Raw genomic sequence first — 17,095 nt, forward strand, 5'->3', positions numbered from 1 at the left:
GCTGTGAAGGATCTTACATGTACGAAATCTACATATTCGGGTTCGTCTTTGACGTCTCGAAAAACGTGTCTCATTTTAATTTTAAACTAATTAACACAAAAGTTATGCCCAGAAAACCGGTTTTTTAGCCTAAAATTGTTCAACTTTGATGCCAAATATCTCGAAGACAATGAATGAACTTTGAAGTAAATATGGGATACTATATTGCTTAAAGCCGTTTCTGTTAATATTATAAGCTACAAAAACATTAGAAAACTAAGGGATTCAGATCGAAGGTCATTGGCGTGGGGTAGCCCCTTAATACTTTGTAAGAGTTGCTGTAACCGTAACGATACATTTCGTACAGTACACATATAATAGGTAGTTTGGTTGTTCTACGATGTCGAACTGTACGAGGTACAATCGGACCCCTTAAAAATTGTAACTCTACTTTGGTACTAATTATTATTTCCACAAGTTTAAGTCATTTTTGAATTATTCTTTGTGTAGGTAATGCCACAACAGCAATTTGAAATTAAGCGAAAAACGTACTCGTTCGATATCACTTTTAATTTGAATATGGGATATTCTTCTTGACAACATAGGTACAAATAGGAAGGAATTAAATAGGTATACCTAATGAATAAATTTCCCCGTGTACATACCGTAAGAGCAAAAGTGCAACACATTAGGATGCAAATTATTATGTTGATGATGTCTAACTTTGACCTCTTTAAAAATGTAATCCAATTTGCGTAACTTAATTAGCAATTAAGTTTCGCGACTAGTCTTATGTCAAAGTTATAGTGTAATTAACGTTAAATATGTCATGAAGGGGGTTTTGTGACCTACTGACCCTTATTTCAGTGACAGTTCAGTGTATAATACTGGGCCGTTAATTAGATCTAATCTATAAGACGCCACCACCTACCATAAGTATTGTGGCGGGAAAACAATAGTACTGCGACTGTTGCTTATGAAGATAGAGTCTAGTTACTCTAGTTATACCTAGATATCTTATACCTACAGCAATCTGAGCCTGGAAATAAAAAATGGCATAGTAAAACTATTACTTAGAACCAAAGAGAATAGATAGTATAGAGGGTTACTGTCATAGAAAATTTTGTAGTCACAGTAAATTCACTGCCATCTATCGACACACGATTAAAACTAAAAATGAAAATGTATAAAAATATCAAAAAATGAATATAAATATGCATAATTTTTTTTTTTATGACTTTGACCCGTGTTCTTTCACTGGTATGTTTTAAAATTGTTAATTATCAAACGGTGTCGTGTAGCCGAGTATAGGCCAAAGGTGAGGCGCCATCTATTCGAGAATGACTTTTTCTTGATTTTCGAAGCACATTTTCACCTTATATTAGACTTTACCTATCTTAAAATACGGAGTTATACTGGGTCAAGCAGATCTTGTCAGTAGAAAAAGGCGGCAAATTTGAAAAATGTAGGCGGGAAAGGATATCGCCCATAGAAATTTGAATTTCGCGCCTTTTTCTACTGACAAGATTTGCTTGACCATCTATACATATATCTTTGCTTAGAACATAACCGCATGGGCATATCTTGTAACGTACCTATCCTAAAAAACATTAAGAATGAGACAACGAAAACCTGCCACTATTTTTCCCGCAGCAGCTATTATAGCTACAGTTTGCTGGTAAATAATATTAAACGGTTGCAAAATAAACAGAAACAGGCTAATTCAGCAGCACACCGGTCGTACAGTCTTTATGTACGCAGACGAGGTTTTTCATTGCGACCCCCGCGGGCCGGGGCGTTATGTAACCGTACCGCTTTGATGAAAACGTGTACTACATGTCGTACTAGTACACAGGCGGGCAATGAAATGGGGGAATTTGGAAGGAAAATCATAAACAAAGTGAGCCGTTTTCATTGTAGGTAGGTAGGTAGCTAATGAGCCGCTAGGGTTGTCACATCAGTTTTATAAAGCTTTATGACTTGACTAATAGTGGCATTATCTTAGGTTTAACGTTCTATCCATTGATAACTATAAAAAAACCGGGCAACTGCGACTGTCGGCCTCGCGCACGAAGGCTTCCGTACCATTACCGTACCGTTTTTTCCATGTTCTGTCGTTTGGTTTTCGCTGTGAGCCGGACATGATTGAAAATAAATAAATAATAAATTACGCAAAAAACGGCAAAAAATCACGTTTGTAAGGGAGCCCCAATTAAATATTTATTTTATTCTATTTGTTGTTATAGCGGCAACAGAAATACATCATCTGTGAAAATTTCACCTGTCTAGTTATCACGGTTCATGAGATACAGCCTGGGGGCTGTCCATAAATTACGTCATCGATTTTTGACGATTTTTGACCCCCCCCCCCTATAATCATCAAAAAATCATGCTTCAAATGACCCCATTTCCTCCTACTTCATGCTACCGTCATCCGATGTCCAGACCCCCCCCCCCCTAATTTGAAATGACGTAATTTATGAATAGCCCCCTGGTGACAGACAGACGGATAGTGAAGTCTTAGTAATAGGGTCCCGTTTTTACCCTTTGGGTAGGGAACCCTAAAAACTTTAATTGTTCACGTAAATATTGAACGTTTGGGTAATAATAACTGACATCCCGAGCTATTGAGGCTGCCGAAGCAGTGTGCATGTTCGCTGAGTTGCGAATAACTTACTTCCTTTGTTCGATTTCAACCTGACATGGCCATAAAGCACCAAAACACAGTGATAGTGCCGAAATATCGGCAGTATTCGGGCGATCACTGATAAAAATATACATTATAAATATCCCGTTTTTATTAGCAGTTATTAGGTATTTAGGTGTCATTCGGTCAACGTTTGAATAAACCAAATACAGTTTGATCCATTTGATCACCGTAAAAAACGGAATAGATTAGGTAGGGCACTGAAATTAAAACGAGCACGTAAACTATATCAATGTTATAAAGTAATGTAAACATATGTAGATTTGTATAGAAACTTTAGTCTACTGCTGGAAGTAAACAGAAAAAGCTGCCCGGGGAAACGTTTGAGTCCGTAGTAGACGTACCTGCTGATTTATGTGTAATGTTGGTACGAAGCTTATGTAGACATAGAGTAGATAAAGAAAAAGGTTCATGCAGATCTAGTTGGGCAGTAGCCAGTTGGCCAATGTAAACGGCTCCTAGGTAAAACTCCTCGTTACGGAGCGAAATATGTCGAGCAATGTTCATTGTTCAATGTTTGATCTAAACACGTGAGCGGCCCATAATAATGTAAGCTCTTTTGGCGTTTTTTAATGTTTTCAAGAATGACTCAAACTATTTGGTTACCTATAACTAGGTACTCGTATTTGGTAACATAATAGATTTTTTCTTTTGCTGCGCAATGCGCAACTTCTTAAGTTCCAAATTGCTACACATTTTGAAGTCCTTTGATTTGATTTTGTACTATCTAAACGCGGTGTAGAAAGCGTTTTCCACTCAAAACATTAAGGGCAAATTATTTACAATGAGGAATGATGATAATCAAAAGCAAAGCGTGCTCGCTTGGTGGTCAATATCTGTAATCTGACACTTCATACTCACTCATACACTTGACTAGGTACTTCGGCTGCTCACTATACATAACTAATGTCATCTCGTAGACTTTGAGAGTGTACTAACGATGCGGTGTACTATTTTACATTATCTACTCTGTGGCGCAAGATATATCACACGACAAAATGTAAATAAGCTGAGTTTCACTTGCGTTTACTTTAGTTTAAATTAACGGTAATGCCAAGGCTGCTTTACGTACTTTTTGTCCCTCATTTTGCACGTGCAAAAGATGCTCGGGGCAATCTGGAGACACGCGCAGTTCAGGACTGCCAACTATCTAAGTGTAAGTAGGAGTACCTACTCAGATAATTTTATTAAATACTCCTTTTTGGTGAGAGTAAAATGGTAACATTGCTCTGATCACTAAAGTGATTAACACTAACAGTTTAACCCGACAGCCTTCCCAATGCTTCAATCGGCATCACCTGTACTAATCCAGAAGGTCATATCACCAAATAATTTCTTATAGACATACGACGTTTTAGATTAGCATATGAATGTGGCAGTCCCATGCGATATCGCACTGTCTGTTTGTGCCAGTTACGGCGTAATTGTTCGTGGTCGCAACCCTCGGGGGTAGATAATTGGTTTAAGCTCGTAAAGCGTGAAAAAACAGTTTCATTAATGGTTATGGAACTTTATGACACGTTGTGACATGACTGTATTATAGTAGTTGTAGTTACACGGCACCGCAGACGCCGACATTATTTTGTCCGGTACCAGGCCTCCGCCGGCTCCGTCACACGCTCAAGGCCACGCGCTATATGCCTACCGCTCGGCGTATCGTCGACGATACAACCGACAGAGGGCCGCCGAACGCCCGCCTGAACGCTCGCACCGCACGTTTCCCGCGCTTACGCTTCGAAATGCCGAAACCACGTAATTATTGTGCAGTAAATGGGTGTAAAAGTCAAAAAACAAAGGAAAAAGCCTATAATAAAGATTCATCTTTTTATGGCGGGCTAAAGGTCCCACCTGAAACGTTTAAGAATTATATTGAAGGGTTAGAAAAGTATTTTTAAATAATTTTGACGACGTAATAATTAATCGGCCTGGTAGCACCGAATTACAACTTTAAAAACCGTTGATTTTCCGTTGCTTTGCTCCTGAGTATTTATTAAAATTATTTACGCAATTTAGGATATTTACAACTATAAAATTTAATAACAGAATTCCGAGAAGGGAAAAAAATATAAATCATTATATAAAACTAAAACATATTTGATTGACTAATAAAAAATATGGTTGATCCGCAACATTCGTTTTATTACAATAATCATCATAGGTAGATGCCTACAACCCTAGCGCATTCTTACGATGACGCGTTAGCACGTGACTCGCACGGCGGGCAACACAGTCTCGACTCTTTGTGCGCGTACTTATGGTACATTTCTTCTTGTCCTGAGCAGCAGGTATTATTATTAAGGTTTTGTAGGCTATTATAGCGTAGGTATTTTCGCTTTTGTTTGGGAATGAAGTATCTGTTACATAGTAACTATTTATTAATCTGTGCCGGTACCTACCCTCAATGTCTGTAGATATTAAACTGACATCAAGTTGGGAGATTTTTAACTTTGAATGCGCGGCTCACGCTATTCACTCTGTGCATAACAAATGCAAGCTAGTATGCACAAAAATGAACCTGCATTGCTGGCCCAAAAGCGCTAAATGGGTTAATTCGAGCGTAACGAGGGGTTTGTTCGAGACAGCGTAAACCTGTTTGATTTATATTGTGCCCGGACAGCTGAGAACATGATCAATGGCTATTGGTTTATTCACTACCAATATACTCGTACTCGTATAGGAAATGGAAAAGGAAACCTAGTGATACTGTGTAAATATCCAGGAAAAATAAATACTGGATACACGTAGGCGTCCTGTGCGTAACACCTACTCCTACTCCAGAAAATAAATGATGTTTGGGTTTCAATTGGGTTTCTTGTTATTTTCGAAAATAACTGAACTTTGTTTTGTTGCTCGGGTACTTAATTCTTATTCTTATGCATTTTTTGTGTAACACGTAAGAATAGCATGTATTTTTGTAAAAATAAGTAAACTCTATATCAATATACTTAGCAATTTACCTCTAGTTTTAGGTCAACCTAAATGTATTGTCCTAAGAGTATTAGAAACAAAAAAATTACAAGTGCGAAATGTCACGGACCGTATAGTGTGACTTCCCCAGATTTAGTGATACTTGATTTTTTTTGAAAAAATATGAAGTGATTTTGCAATAATTTATATCAAATATATAACACTAATACTTGTTCTACAACACTGTTTAAAAATTGTATAGATTTATAACGATTTTATATAATTTTAAACAACATACATTTTGTGATTAGTTTTCGCGTCACCACCGCGCGTGGTAATATAAACATGCGGTACTCGGCAGAAAATTATCTTAACTACTGGCAGCCTTATTAAAGTTTTTTTTAGAATAGCAACACTGTGTTTTTGTCAGGTTTACAAATGGCTGAAGGGAGAAGTTTTGTCGAAAATTATTTATTTGTGTTCATTTGAAAAAACGGTCAACCTTAACGCGTCACCGCCGTGTTAGAGTTTTAAAAGTAAGTTGCAGTTTCACGTTATTGTTTGTAATTTAAGATATACCTCATACATTGCAGATTAAGCTAATTATTTAACATTTGCAAAATCAAAGGAAATGTTTATGTAATATCGAACATGTTCCAAATTATCACGACCGTGGCCTCAAAAATCTGTCACCGCCACGGACTTTTGAGTCCACGTTCGTGAAATATAGACACGTGGTCATTCTTAATTCGTTTGATTAATTTAAAAGCACATGCACTTTTCAGAAATGCATTTTTATTAGCTACAGTTCGTTTGCTATTACGTATTGCCCGACTGCCAAAGCAAAAAAAAATGTTTTTCGCTTGTATGTATGTATGATGTGTATCGAATTCTTTGTCACGCTCTACAGCCTTTATAGTTTGACGGATTTCAACATCTGAGCTGTCATTAGGTTTGTCGTAGTCATAGGAGTGACTTAGGCTATGTTAAAATAACTATATAAATCAAAATAGCCGAGTTGGCCATCAAAATGCCGAAATGTCACGACTGAGGGACACTTTGTCACAACCGTGTTTAGGTACTCATTTTATTTACCTTTCCTGAGGGTATTAAGCTTGACCATATGAATAAAAAAAATGCTTTTTGTATGTACCTACTTTTGATATATGTAATAATATGTAAAAAATAAAAACGTTTATGAAAAAAAAAAATTAATGAACACAATTTAAGAATAACAATATAAGAATCACCCTATTATGTTAATATATTTTATTTACCGTGAATTTGCCCACCACGTCACAGTTCAGAAAAAGGGAAATAACTTAAAAGTAGTACCATCGACTTTGATAATATAGGTATTGTGCCCTGCCTGTAAATACGGCTGCCTCTCTAAATTCAACTCTGGCTACGGCCCTGGGTCCTACTTAACGAAAGTCTATGAAAACGTTGGGTAGACATCACAAACTTGGCCAAGGCTGTCAGAATTGTAGGAACCTTCCTACAACATTAAATAAAATCTAACTATACCTATCTCATAGTTTATAAATAACTTGTGCACTAACATTAATACTGGTGATTAAGCATCGAAGTCTCAGCTGGACTGACACCTGGGAGCGATCTGTTATCAAGGCACTTTAGCATGAAGGCAAAATTGGCCGGTAACATATTACTATGTGTGTTCAGTAATTTAAGCATACGGGAATGGCGGTAATGGAAGCCTAGGGAATTCGGTCGCATTGTCTTGCAGGCCACGTACATAGGTAGGTACATCAAAATGACATGTACCTTAATGATGTCGTGTATTTCGCTCGTAGACAAGTACAGTACCTACATGTATTTGTGCGAGCGAGACGCACAATAGATAAATTGGCCTGTTGGACTAACTATTTATTTAATGTTTAATGGTTTTATTTATCTCGTTAGGTGTATAATTTTTTATAATTACAATACATACTGTTTTTTTGTGACGAGTTTTATGTAACTACTAGCTTTTGCCCGCGGCTTCGCACGCGCATGAGAGTTTTTTTAATTTAGTTTTTTTTTTTTACGGACTGAACAGTGACTGACCTTAGTCTCACCTGCTGGAAAGTGATGACAAGGCCGAAGGTGTAGGGTTGTAAAAAAACGGTTTTTTTTTCTGACTTGAGAAAAAACATGAAAAAAAACCGTGAAAAAAAAAAACGTTTTTTTTCTGGTGTACGTTTTTTTTCTAAAGTATGTAAACTCAACATTTGCAAGGCAGTTAATACTTTTATACGGTTGTTTTACTTGTTTTAGACTTTATGTCAGTTTATGTTAACCATTAAACCAATTTAATTTAACAACTTTGATTAATAACAACATAAATGAAATTTGTAGTGGTAGTTATCGCAATTTACTGTTGGCAACACCAACGCCTCTCGTCGCCGCATCGGGGAATTCAGGGATTCCCCAAAAATTACTTAGTTTTAAGTTACATATACAAATAAATCACGAAAAACCGTAATTGTGGCATATTTTTGTTCATCTGAAAAAAAAAACCTAATTTAGAAAAAAACCATGGTGCCAGGTTTTTTTCATGTTTTTTTTTCATAAATTTGAAAAAAAAAACATTTGTTTTTTTTTCTATTTGCAACCCTACGAAGGTGTAGCTCACTATTTCAGTAAAAGCGTATTCACAGTATTCACTCTTGACTTGAAGACACCAATTGTAATTATATCGATTAATCGAGCTCGACTTATTTAATATAATCTAATGTACGTTTTGTACCTAACACCTTTTAATTTATATTTTTTATTTATGTAGTTGTAGCCTTTTGTACCTATAGCACCTCCTTATACACTACATTAGTGGTTCTCCCTTGGATTGCTAGAGGACGATAAACATTGGGACTCAACTTTAGAGGAAGCTGCGTTGTGCGATTCTCCCTTCAAGCTGCGTGAACTTTTCATAATAATGTTAGTTTTTTGTCAACTTACTGACCCGTTAAGTCTCTGGGAAAAATATAAGGACAGTTTTTCGGACGACATTAAACGGCAACTTGAGAGAGAATTGCAAAATGGTGCGGAGTTTTACATGGATGAAGTGTATCAGTGTGTGTGATTTGCTGATACCTAGCGGAGGTGTCACGGTTTACCTCGGGGTGGGTTTGCTGATACCTAGCGGAGGTGTCACGGTTAACCTCGGGGTGGGCTTGCTGATGCTGATACCTAGCTACTGCTTCCCACGGAAACAGTTGTCCTGCCGCTACCAACTCGCAGAGACTACCGTAAGTAAACGGGCGCGACATTTCAAGGCAGTATTCAACGGAGCTGGAGTAATTATCACCGTTACTGTTAATGAGACATAATAACAAACTCCTCCCAGTTGGCCACCACGTGACTAACGATTTGCTCGCGCACCTCCCTGGCCATCACCTGCGTATCATACAGAAGATAGGAGATGGCGCGAAACAGCCGGCCTAGCCAAGGTTACAATCGCTATCGCTTCGACAACGAAAAGCATTATGTCTCTCTATCACTCTTCCATATTAGCGCGACAGTGACAGTTGCGTTTCGATCGCTACGGAGAGTAAGCGATTGGCATCTTGGCTACGCGGCCTGACAGGCTCCATCTCCAATTATAGGTACTACGGTGTGAGCCAACATGGTCCCATCAATATCCAACAATTCAACAGCCATTGTAGGTATTAGTGAAATTTTCCCTGAGCTAATAGCTAAAAAAATTTACTTTAAGGCATTGCATTCTCAAAAGTCTGGATCACGTGTGGCTGTAAATCAGCGTGTATGTTACAACTGTCTATGCTATCTTCGTAATTAGCATTCCCCACCAGGGGCCATAGTTCACGTCGGCTACGTTATATTTTAATTTTGATCCCATTTTTGTAATTAGCGTCCCACAAAACCATGGAAATGATACCCATATTGATATTTTGAAATTTCAACCCCATTGCACCCCCACCAGGGGGATGATTGTTCACTTCGGCTACGTTAATTTTAATTTTGATGCCATTTTTGTTATTAGCGTCTTAAAATACTATGAAAACGATACCCATATTGATATTTTGAGATATCAACCCTATTGGGGACTTTTCCCCCTCTTAGGGGTTCAATTTTCAAAAAAACCTGAAACACGTGTTTAGTCATTTATCTTTAGGAGTACTCCTGTGAAATTTGGAATAAAATAGTCTAACTAATCTTGTTTCCCCATACAAACTTTGGACCCCCATTTCACTCCTTTAGGGGATGAATTTTGAAAAATCCTTTCTTAGTGGACCCCTAGACCTTATAAGGAATCTAGTTGCCAAATTTGGACTTTCTAGTCCCAGCGGTTTGGGCTGTGCGTTGATTTAAGTCAGTCAGTCAGTCAGGTCTTTCACGTTTATATATTTAGATTTATTCATATATGTATATGCTACAAAAACATGCAAAAAAACAATAAATTATATATTAAATTATATTATTAATGGTATATGTACGTCTTTACGTACGAATACCAAATTAATTATGGCCGTTATTACATAAAAACTTTTACTTTGAATATTATCTCTCCAAGTTTCCATGCATCTCGCCGTAAGATGCAATAAGTAGGTAATTATTATGTGTAATCAGTAATCACTAATCAATAGGTAATAGGCGGGACGACTTGGGCGCATTTTATCCGGATTGGGAGCATTCCACGGGCTGTCCCGTACAAACGCATTTTATTTCCTGTGTTGCGACTTTTTTTTCGGCATTTAAATTTTAAAGCAGGAGATTATTTTACTGTGCATATTTTTGACCATTTGTCATATAAAAGGAGACTCTTATACCTGCAAATCTTCAGAAAATTCGCGTTTGTACGGGACAAACGGTAGACAATTTCATGGAATTCTCCATTGGTGGGAAAGTACAAACGACAGGGTTGAGTGGAGGAAAGGAGGGGAGGCCTTTGCCCAACAGTGGGACACTAAAGTAGGCTTAAAAAAACAATAGGTACAGTCAGCTGCAAAGAAAAGGTACCCTCCCTGCATATAAGTTTGTATGTAAAGGTACTAAGGGAATAGTATTGCTGACTGTACTGTATAAGTACCCTCGCATCTTCGTAGAATTCATCCATCCGTTATCCATCTCCAAAAACAGGCATGATCGCAGCCTAGGGAATTCCCATTAAATATATAAAAGGCACTTTTAAAAACCTCACGCGAACCTCGAAAATCGATTTGGAGTATATATTATTCAATAGCCCAATTGTTTCGAATCAGAAAGCATACTACGATAAAAGACAAGTGAATAGTAAAGACTGGTAATGCTTTTGCCGGGACTTTAAAAAAAAATGAGTCACCGTCTGACTTTAAAACTGGACACCGTTTTTGTAAGCAGGCGTTTGGTATTGAGTTAGTCCATCCTCATCACCAAAATAGCCAAGTACCTAAATTTCATACACTACTAATATCACGATACATTAAAATAGCTTTGCCTGTCCTCCGTGCGGTAAGCGTTAACTTTCGGTACGCTGCGCTAAACAAAACTTACCTACTTACTGAAACTTTTGTAAGATATACCGTAATCTTTAGGATTGAGAAGAAAACCTTTTTATTTTTTTTATTATATTTCTCAGTTTGTTGCCTGTTGGCGGAAATTGATAGTCTATATTATTAAATTGCAATGACAAACTGCGCCGGAGCCTATAGGCGACTATCACAAGACGGTACGAAGTGCAAGCGAATCTGGGGGCCTACCGCGTAAACCGAAATCCGCAAATAGTGGGGATCTTTCTCTTTTACTCAAATGAAGGCGTAAGTAGAGTGACAGAGAAAGATGCCCTCAATTTGCAAACTTCGATTTTCGCGGTCATAGCCCTGGTTGCAAATAAAATGCAGTGCCGGTCGAGTATGTATGCAAATAAATAAAGATTCGAGTCAAGTGCATTATTCTTATTGCAACTTTGTATAAGTACCTACCTTGACCTGAATTTTGAGAATAATGCAGGCATAAACTCTATCCTTATTAATATACATTAACAATTAAAAATCTCGCTCCTGTCCTTGAGTTTAATAATTTGATTTTAAGGTACTTACTTACTTTTGGAAACCCCTTTCGACCCTTATAATCTCCTATTTCCTCTCCTTAAGAGCAATTCTATTAAATGAGTTTTAGTATAGCAATGGGACCAACCTCAAAATCACGAATAAAAATTGTCAGTTTCATGTAAATTCGCCGGTTCACGCGAAAGCAAACAAAAGTAGGTAAGTACTTACTGTTGCTCGAAGATTACCTCGCAAATACGTAGTGTTGGCGTAGGTAAGTGCCTCGTGAAAGGTGCGCACACTTTATTTATATGGTTTATCTCTACAGTTACACTTTGTCAAAAGGGTGATTTACAGCAGTATTTTTACAGCACCTTTTTATAAATTATTCCTAAAATCTAAAAGTTAATTGAGTCAGTTAATCATTTCCATCTAGTATTGTCTAATCGATTTATAATTGCCTCGGCAGGCATTGTCTGTACGTCGACAAATTGCCCGCTAACAATGCCTCCGATGAATTTTTAAATTTCATTTCGTAAATTTTTACTGCTTCTTTTATGTGCTTCCGAATTAAGAAAGTTCGGTTCCGGGGTTTGCGATGGAATATTTAAAGTAAAGCTAGCTTGAGTAGGAAAATTTGAGAAACTACTTACATTGACGACCGGTCTGGTAGTGACCCTGCCTATGAAGCCGACGGTCCTGGGTTCGAATTCCGGTAAAGGCATTTATTTGTGTGATGAACACAAATATTTGTTCCTGAGTCATGGATGTTTTCTATGTATATAAGTATGTATTTATCTATATAAGTAGGTATATCGTCGCCTAGCAGCCATAGTACAAGCTTTGCTTAGTTTGGGGCTAAGTTGATCTGTCCCCAGATATTTATTTATTTAAAAAAAAAATTTATTTACATGTAGGTAGGTATATACTTAATATACCTTTCGATTTGCGAAACTTGTAATTAGATGGAAGGGATAAGTAAAGACTTGCTGATGTTGGTAAAATTCTGTGACAGATCTACGAATTTCTTCGGGCATGCAGTTGGAATTTACAAGGTTTTCCGTTTGTCTAATAGGCTTCCCGAGGTGTATAGCAGCTTAGCAGCAATACAAAAAAAAAAGAAAATTTTATTCTAATTTGTTTGACAATGCAATAAAATCTAGTAAACAAGGTAGGCTAATCTTAGACTTCTCTACTAGTCATCTCGCTTCTCGATATGCATTATTTAGCAGCAAAATCAAAACAAGAAAATTATCATTCGTTTAGAAAAGCAAAAATACGTATTAAACATAATAGGTAAAATATAATATAATATAATAAATATATATATATACATATATAATAAAAGCATCGAATTGATTTGTACCTGTGTGGGCTGTGTGTTCGCATGTACCTATAGATGCGGCTTGATGGGTGGATGATAGGGCTTGTAAAAATGTAAACGCTGCCGTTTACATTTTTATAAGTCATATCAAACCTCAGGATCGTCTGTACTGAGTACTGTCCTTAATTCATCTGAGTACTGTCCTTAATTCATTTGCCTCGGAGCCGTGCCAGGCACTCGGTTGACTCACCCTTGGATTTATTACGTACTTACTAATTCCTTAGCTTAGCATATTTACTTTATGTATCTATTTGAGATCGATTTATTCGATTTTAATTGGATCTATTTATTCGATTAATTCGACTATTTAACTCAAGAAATTAAACGCTAGTAAAATTGTCTGAGCAACTTGCAAGTCTGGTTGCTTTACTAACTACCAGCTACCAGCTACCAGCATAAGCAATAAGATGTACTTAACAATTAATTACTTGTAACAATTAATTAGGCAATTAGCTAAGTTTACCCATCTATGTTTTAAGGGAGTTCCCTCCGCCAACAAACTGCCCTGCAGTTTGGCAGAAGAAAAAATCTGTATAATAAGGTTTATTTCATTTGCATAAATGATTTATTTATTTTTTATTTTTTCGTAGTTGACTTCAAAACTTTTGTGTGCCTGTCTCGAATCAACTAGCAAAGCGGTCGTTCTAAACATAAAGACATGTGAAGCAGTATGTTTCGCTTAGAGAATATTAAATGCATAAAAGTTATCGTTTACTGAAAACTAGTTTCGCGAAAAGCCTTTGTGCAAACATTTTGCTTTTCAGTCATAACTACGTTTCACAAAAAAAACACACACACACATAATACCTAAAGATAGTATAAGATACAAATTCCAAATAAAGACGTGGGTCAATGTTCGTGCGCGACTCTGCTTCAAATACGCAAATACGCACACAGTTGCCTTTGTGAGTGTGCGTTAGCCTTTGTCAATTTTGCAAAGGTCGAGCCCACATGGCAAAGCATCAGTGGGGCGCTGCTCGCCGACTCGAACGCTTGTGCGTGTGTTGACGACAAAAATGGATTGGACGACTGAAAAAATCATAGAATTCCTCGAGCTACTACAGACAGAACCCTCTATATGGAACCACAGAGCAAGTACTCATAGAAGTAGAAAACTAGTGAGTCAAGCCTGGAAACGAATTCAAAATAACTTCTCTTTGTCGTGTCCGGTTGAAGAATTAAAAAGAAAAAGGAACAGTCTGTTAACGCAGTATAGAGACATTTTGAGGAGAATCAAGGAATCTCAGCAGAAAGCGTCCGACGGCGAAGACCAAGAGATATATAAGCCGTCTTGGTTTGCTTTTGATGTCATGAACAGTTATTTAAGTAATTTGTACGAAAGTCCTGTCGATGGCGCCGTAAAACAAGAGGTAAGTAATATAAACCAATAACAACTACATATTTGTTTTAAATTATTTAGTTGATTGATGTAATTATGAGCAAACCAAATTACAACGATATCACAATAAATAACACACCGTTGTACATACTGTAGAGTCTGTTCGGAAACTGGTTCGGAAAGAGAAAGAGAAGAGAATATATATATATATATTCTCTTCTCTTTCCGCACAAACTCTACCTACGTAAACTTACGAGTTTAGTTTTTTATCGGCAATCCGACAAAATATATCCGACCCTCTCTAATCGTTGCCATTCACACATGTGAATTCATACGTGTACATACATTTACACAGGAATGTGCACAGCACAAGTGTGTGCAATCCGTGCCCAGTTGGTGGGCATCTGACGTAATCATTTATGCACACACAAATAACACAGTGTGTGGTGTGGTACCGATTATTACTCGAAGAAAGCGTTAGTAGAAAATAAAAAATAATTATTTTTAATCTTTTTATATTTAAATAGGTACTAGGTATATACTGTGAGCTCAAAATATTTTTTTAAACTTTTATTTCGTGACCTAGGAAAATTTAAAGGATTTCTGATTTTATTAAATTTTATTACATTAAGAATAGGTACCCAATTGCTATCAATGTTTTTAGAGCCCATGAAATTATTCTTTGATTGTTTTAAAGCCAGTACTTTAGTATTAAACCTAGCTAAATTATATTTTGCAGGAACAGGGATTAGAATCATACCACGAAGATCCGCTGTCAAATGATTCCGACACATACAACGAAGACGATAAATCACACATTGACGTAGATATAGAGAGAATAAACTCAAACAAACGGTCTGTGTCATGGGGGCCAAGAATTTTGCATACTCGCCGCTTATCCCAAGATTCTACCCCTAGCGAGCAGGATTATTGCATTACTAAGAAACGACGAGCAACGCAAGAAACAGTTCCTGCTCAAGAAAGGGAGTTTCCCAATGTCAATGAAAGAGAAGAAGACAAAGTAAGAGAATGTGACTTATATGGTCAACTATTAGCCGAGAAGTTGAAACCACTGGAGCAAGATGATAGATTACAATTAATGAACGAGATTGATAACCTTGTTTTTAACCACCTGATGAGAATAAGGAAACAGAATGCGTCTCGAAATCATTTGTTAGGTGGCCAATCTATGCATTTGCCGGGACCGGGACCGTCTAGTAAGATACCCTGAATTCAGTGAAAAATCCTTTTAAACGAATGACAGTCTTTTTATCAAGGTATACCCGTTCCATGGTAAATAGATTGTTCATAATTACTACCTAACCTTTTTAAGTCAAAAATAAAATTATTATAACTAAACGGCATTTTATTTCTTTACCTCTCCCTTGCAGTTGCAATCCTAAGGGTACTAAGATATTATTTTCATATCAATCAAAGGATAGTATAGTGTGTCGATTCGTAGTATAATCCTTTGTATATTGTTAAGTAAAACCGCACGTGCTAATTACCTGAAAAAAGGGTCTTAATTATTCTAATTGGCACCTGAACGCGGGCTAGTCCAACGCTCAAAAAACCAGTGTAGGTGCGGTCTCCGATAGCGCGCCTTTGTTACGCATCTGGATGACACATTTTAGAGTTCGACTTGCCAGCACTCTGTAACCGTAGAGAATTACACGACCCTTTTTTTACAGCAAGAGGCACTTGCGGTTTTACTTAACAATAGACAAAGCATTAGCGGCTCGGGGCCAGTTACCAATCGACAGACATTATACCTAGAGTCCTAGATATTATTATAGGTAGGTAATCACAACTAATTCAACGTCTCGTGTTAGCTAATTGCTTTGCACAATCAAATAGCGAATGTACCTACATATACATATATCTGTTTGCTTGCCGCGGTTTTGATCACACGTCAAAGGATACAAATAAGGTGCGTCATCTGTACATAACTTGAAGAGTAGAGTAAAGTCTGTGAGGAAAGAGAAGAGTCGTGGAATGTATGACGCATGACGCCCAATACAATTCCACGACTCTTCTCTTTTCGAACAGATTCTATATATTAGCATTATTGTGAGAGGGATACGTATCCCCAACAATAAAATCAAATTTTTACCGTATTTAAAAAATCTGAATAACCTGTTTTGACTCGATCAATAGGAATATTGACTGACAAGTCATGTCAGCTTGTTTTTTCAAACTGTCAAAACTCTACGAATTTTACAAGATTTTATTTTAATAATTTTTATCAAAATAAATCATTTCATATGACAATGGCCCTTTGGCCCTGCATGTACAATTTTTAGGTTTAATGATTCATTACACTCATCTGAGGAATTCGTGACACTTTTATATTTGCACCTGTAGTTATACAATATTTATGGCAAACTCCAGCCATGAGGCTATGTGATGAGGGTTAACTCCAGTGCCCAATAATACCATTTAGCCCTATTCTTACGTTGTTGCTGGGTCAACACCAAGCAACACCCATTTGCATTTATGTGTCAACACATTTGCATTTTTGAGTTTGAACCTATATACTATCTATATGTAACAGAAAGTCAGGTCCGTTTCAGGGCTAGATTTTTTCAGGACTCGTAATAATTGCTACACTGCAATAAAAAATGTATGTGATTGCAATTTTTAATTTTTTTTTTAATTATAAAAAATAAAGGCTATATTTACCTACTAACATATCTTAGCAATCCATTCAGCGCTAATTACGACACATTGTCGTTTTCGCTACATACAGGGAAACCCATATAAAGTTATCGGCTACGATGTAGCGCTAAGAC

At 37.0% G+C, this 17,095-nt stretch overlaps 2 protein-coding genes across 2 annotated transcripts in view; both read left to right on the forward strand.

Moving 5' to 3' along the window:
* The window catches only part of LOC134794179 (uncharacterized), a 148,169-nt gene that overhangs the window by 10,873 nt on the left and 120,201 nt on the right, over positions 1-17,095 (forward strand). The gene's annotated exons all lie outside the window — the stretch shown is intronic.
* LOC134794492 (uncharacterized) lies at positions 13,911-15,581 on the forward strand. Its single transcript, XM_063766304.1, has 2 exons — positions 13,911-14,322; positions 15,043-15,581. The coding sequence occupies exons 1-2, from the start codon at positions 13,981-13,983 to the stop codon at positions 15,532-15,534; spliced, it is 834 nt and encodes a 277-aa protein (XP_063622374.1). The 5' UTR covers positions 13,911-13,980; the 3' UTR covers positions 15,535-15,581.

Source organism: Cydia splendana, chromosome 10 (genome assembly GCF_910591565.1).
Source record: "Cydia splendana chromosome 10, ilCydSple1.2, whole genome shotgun sequence".
Lineage (NCBI taxonomy): Eukaryota > Metazoa > Arthropoda > Insecta > Lepidoptera > Tortricidae > Cydia > Cydia splendana.

What these genes read in the sequence shown, in the direction of transcription:
- LOC134794492 (XM_063766304.1), top strand. Translation starts at nt 13,981, where the DNA reads ATGGATTGGACGACTGAAAAAATCATAGAATTCCTCGAGCTACTACAG. An exon ending in AAAGTCCTGTCGATGGCGCC is followed by an intron (nt 14,323 to 15,042) that starts GTAAAACAAGAG and finishes TATATTTTGCAG; the next exon opens with GAACAGGGATTAGAATCATA.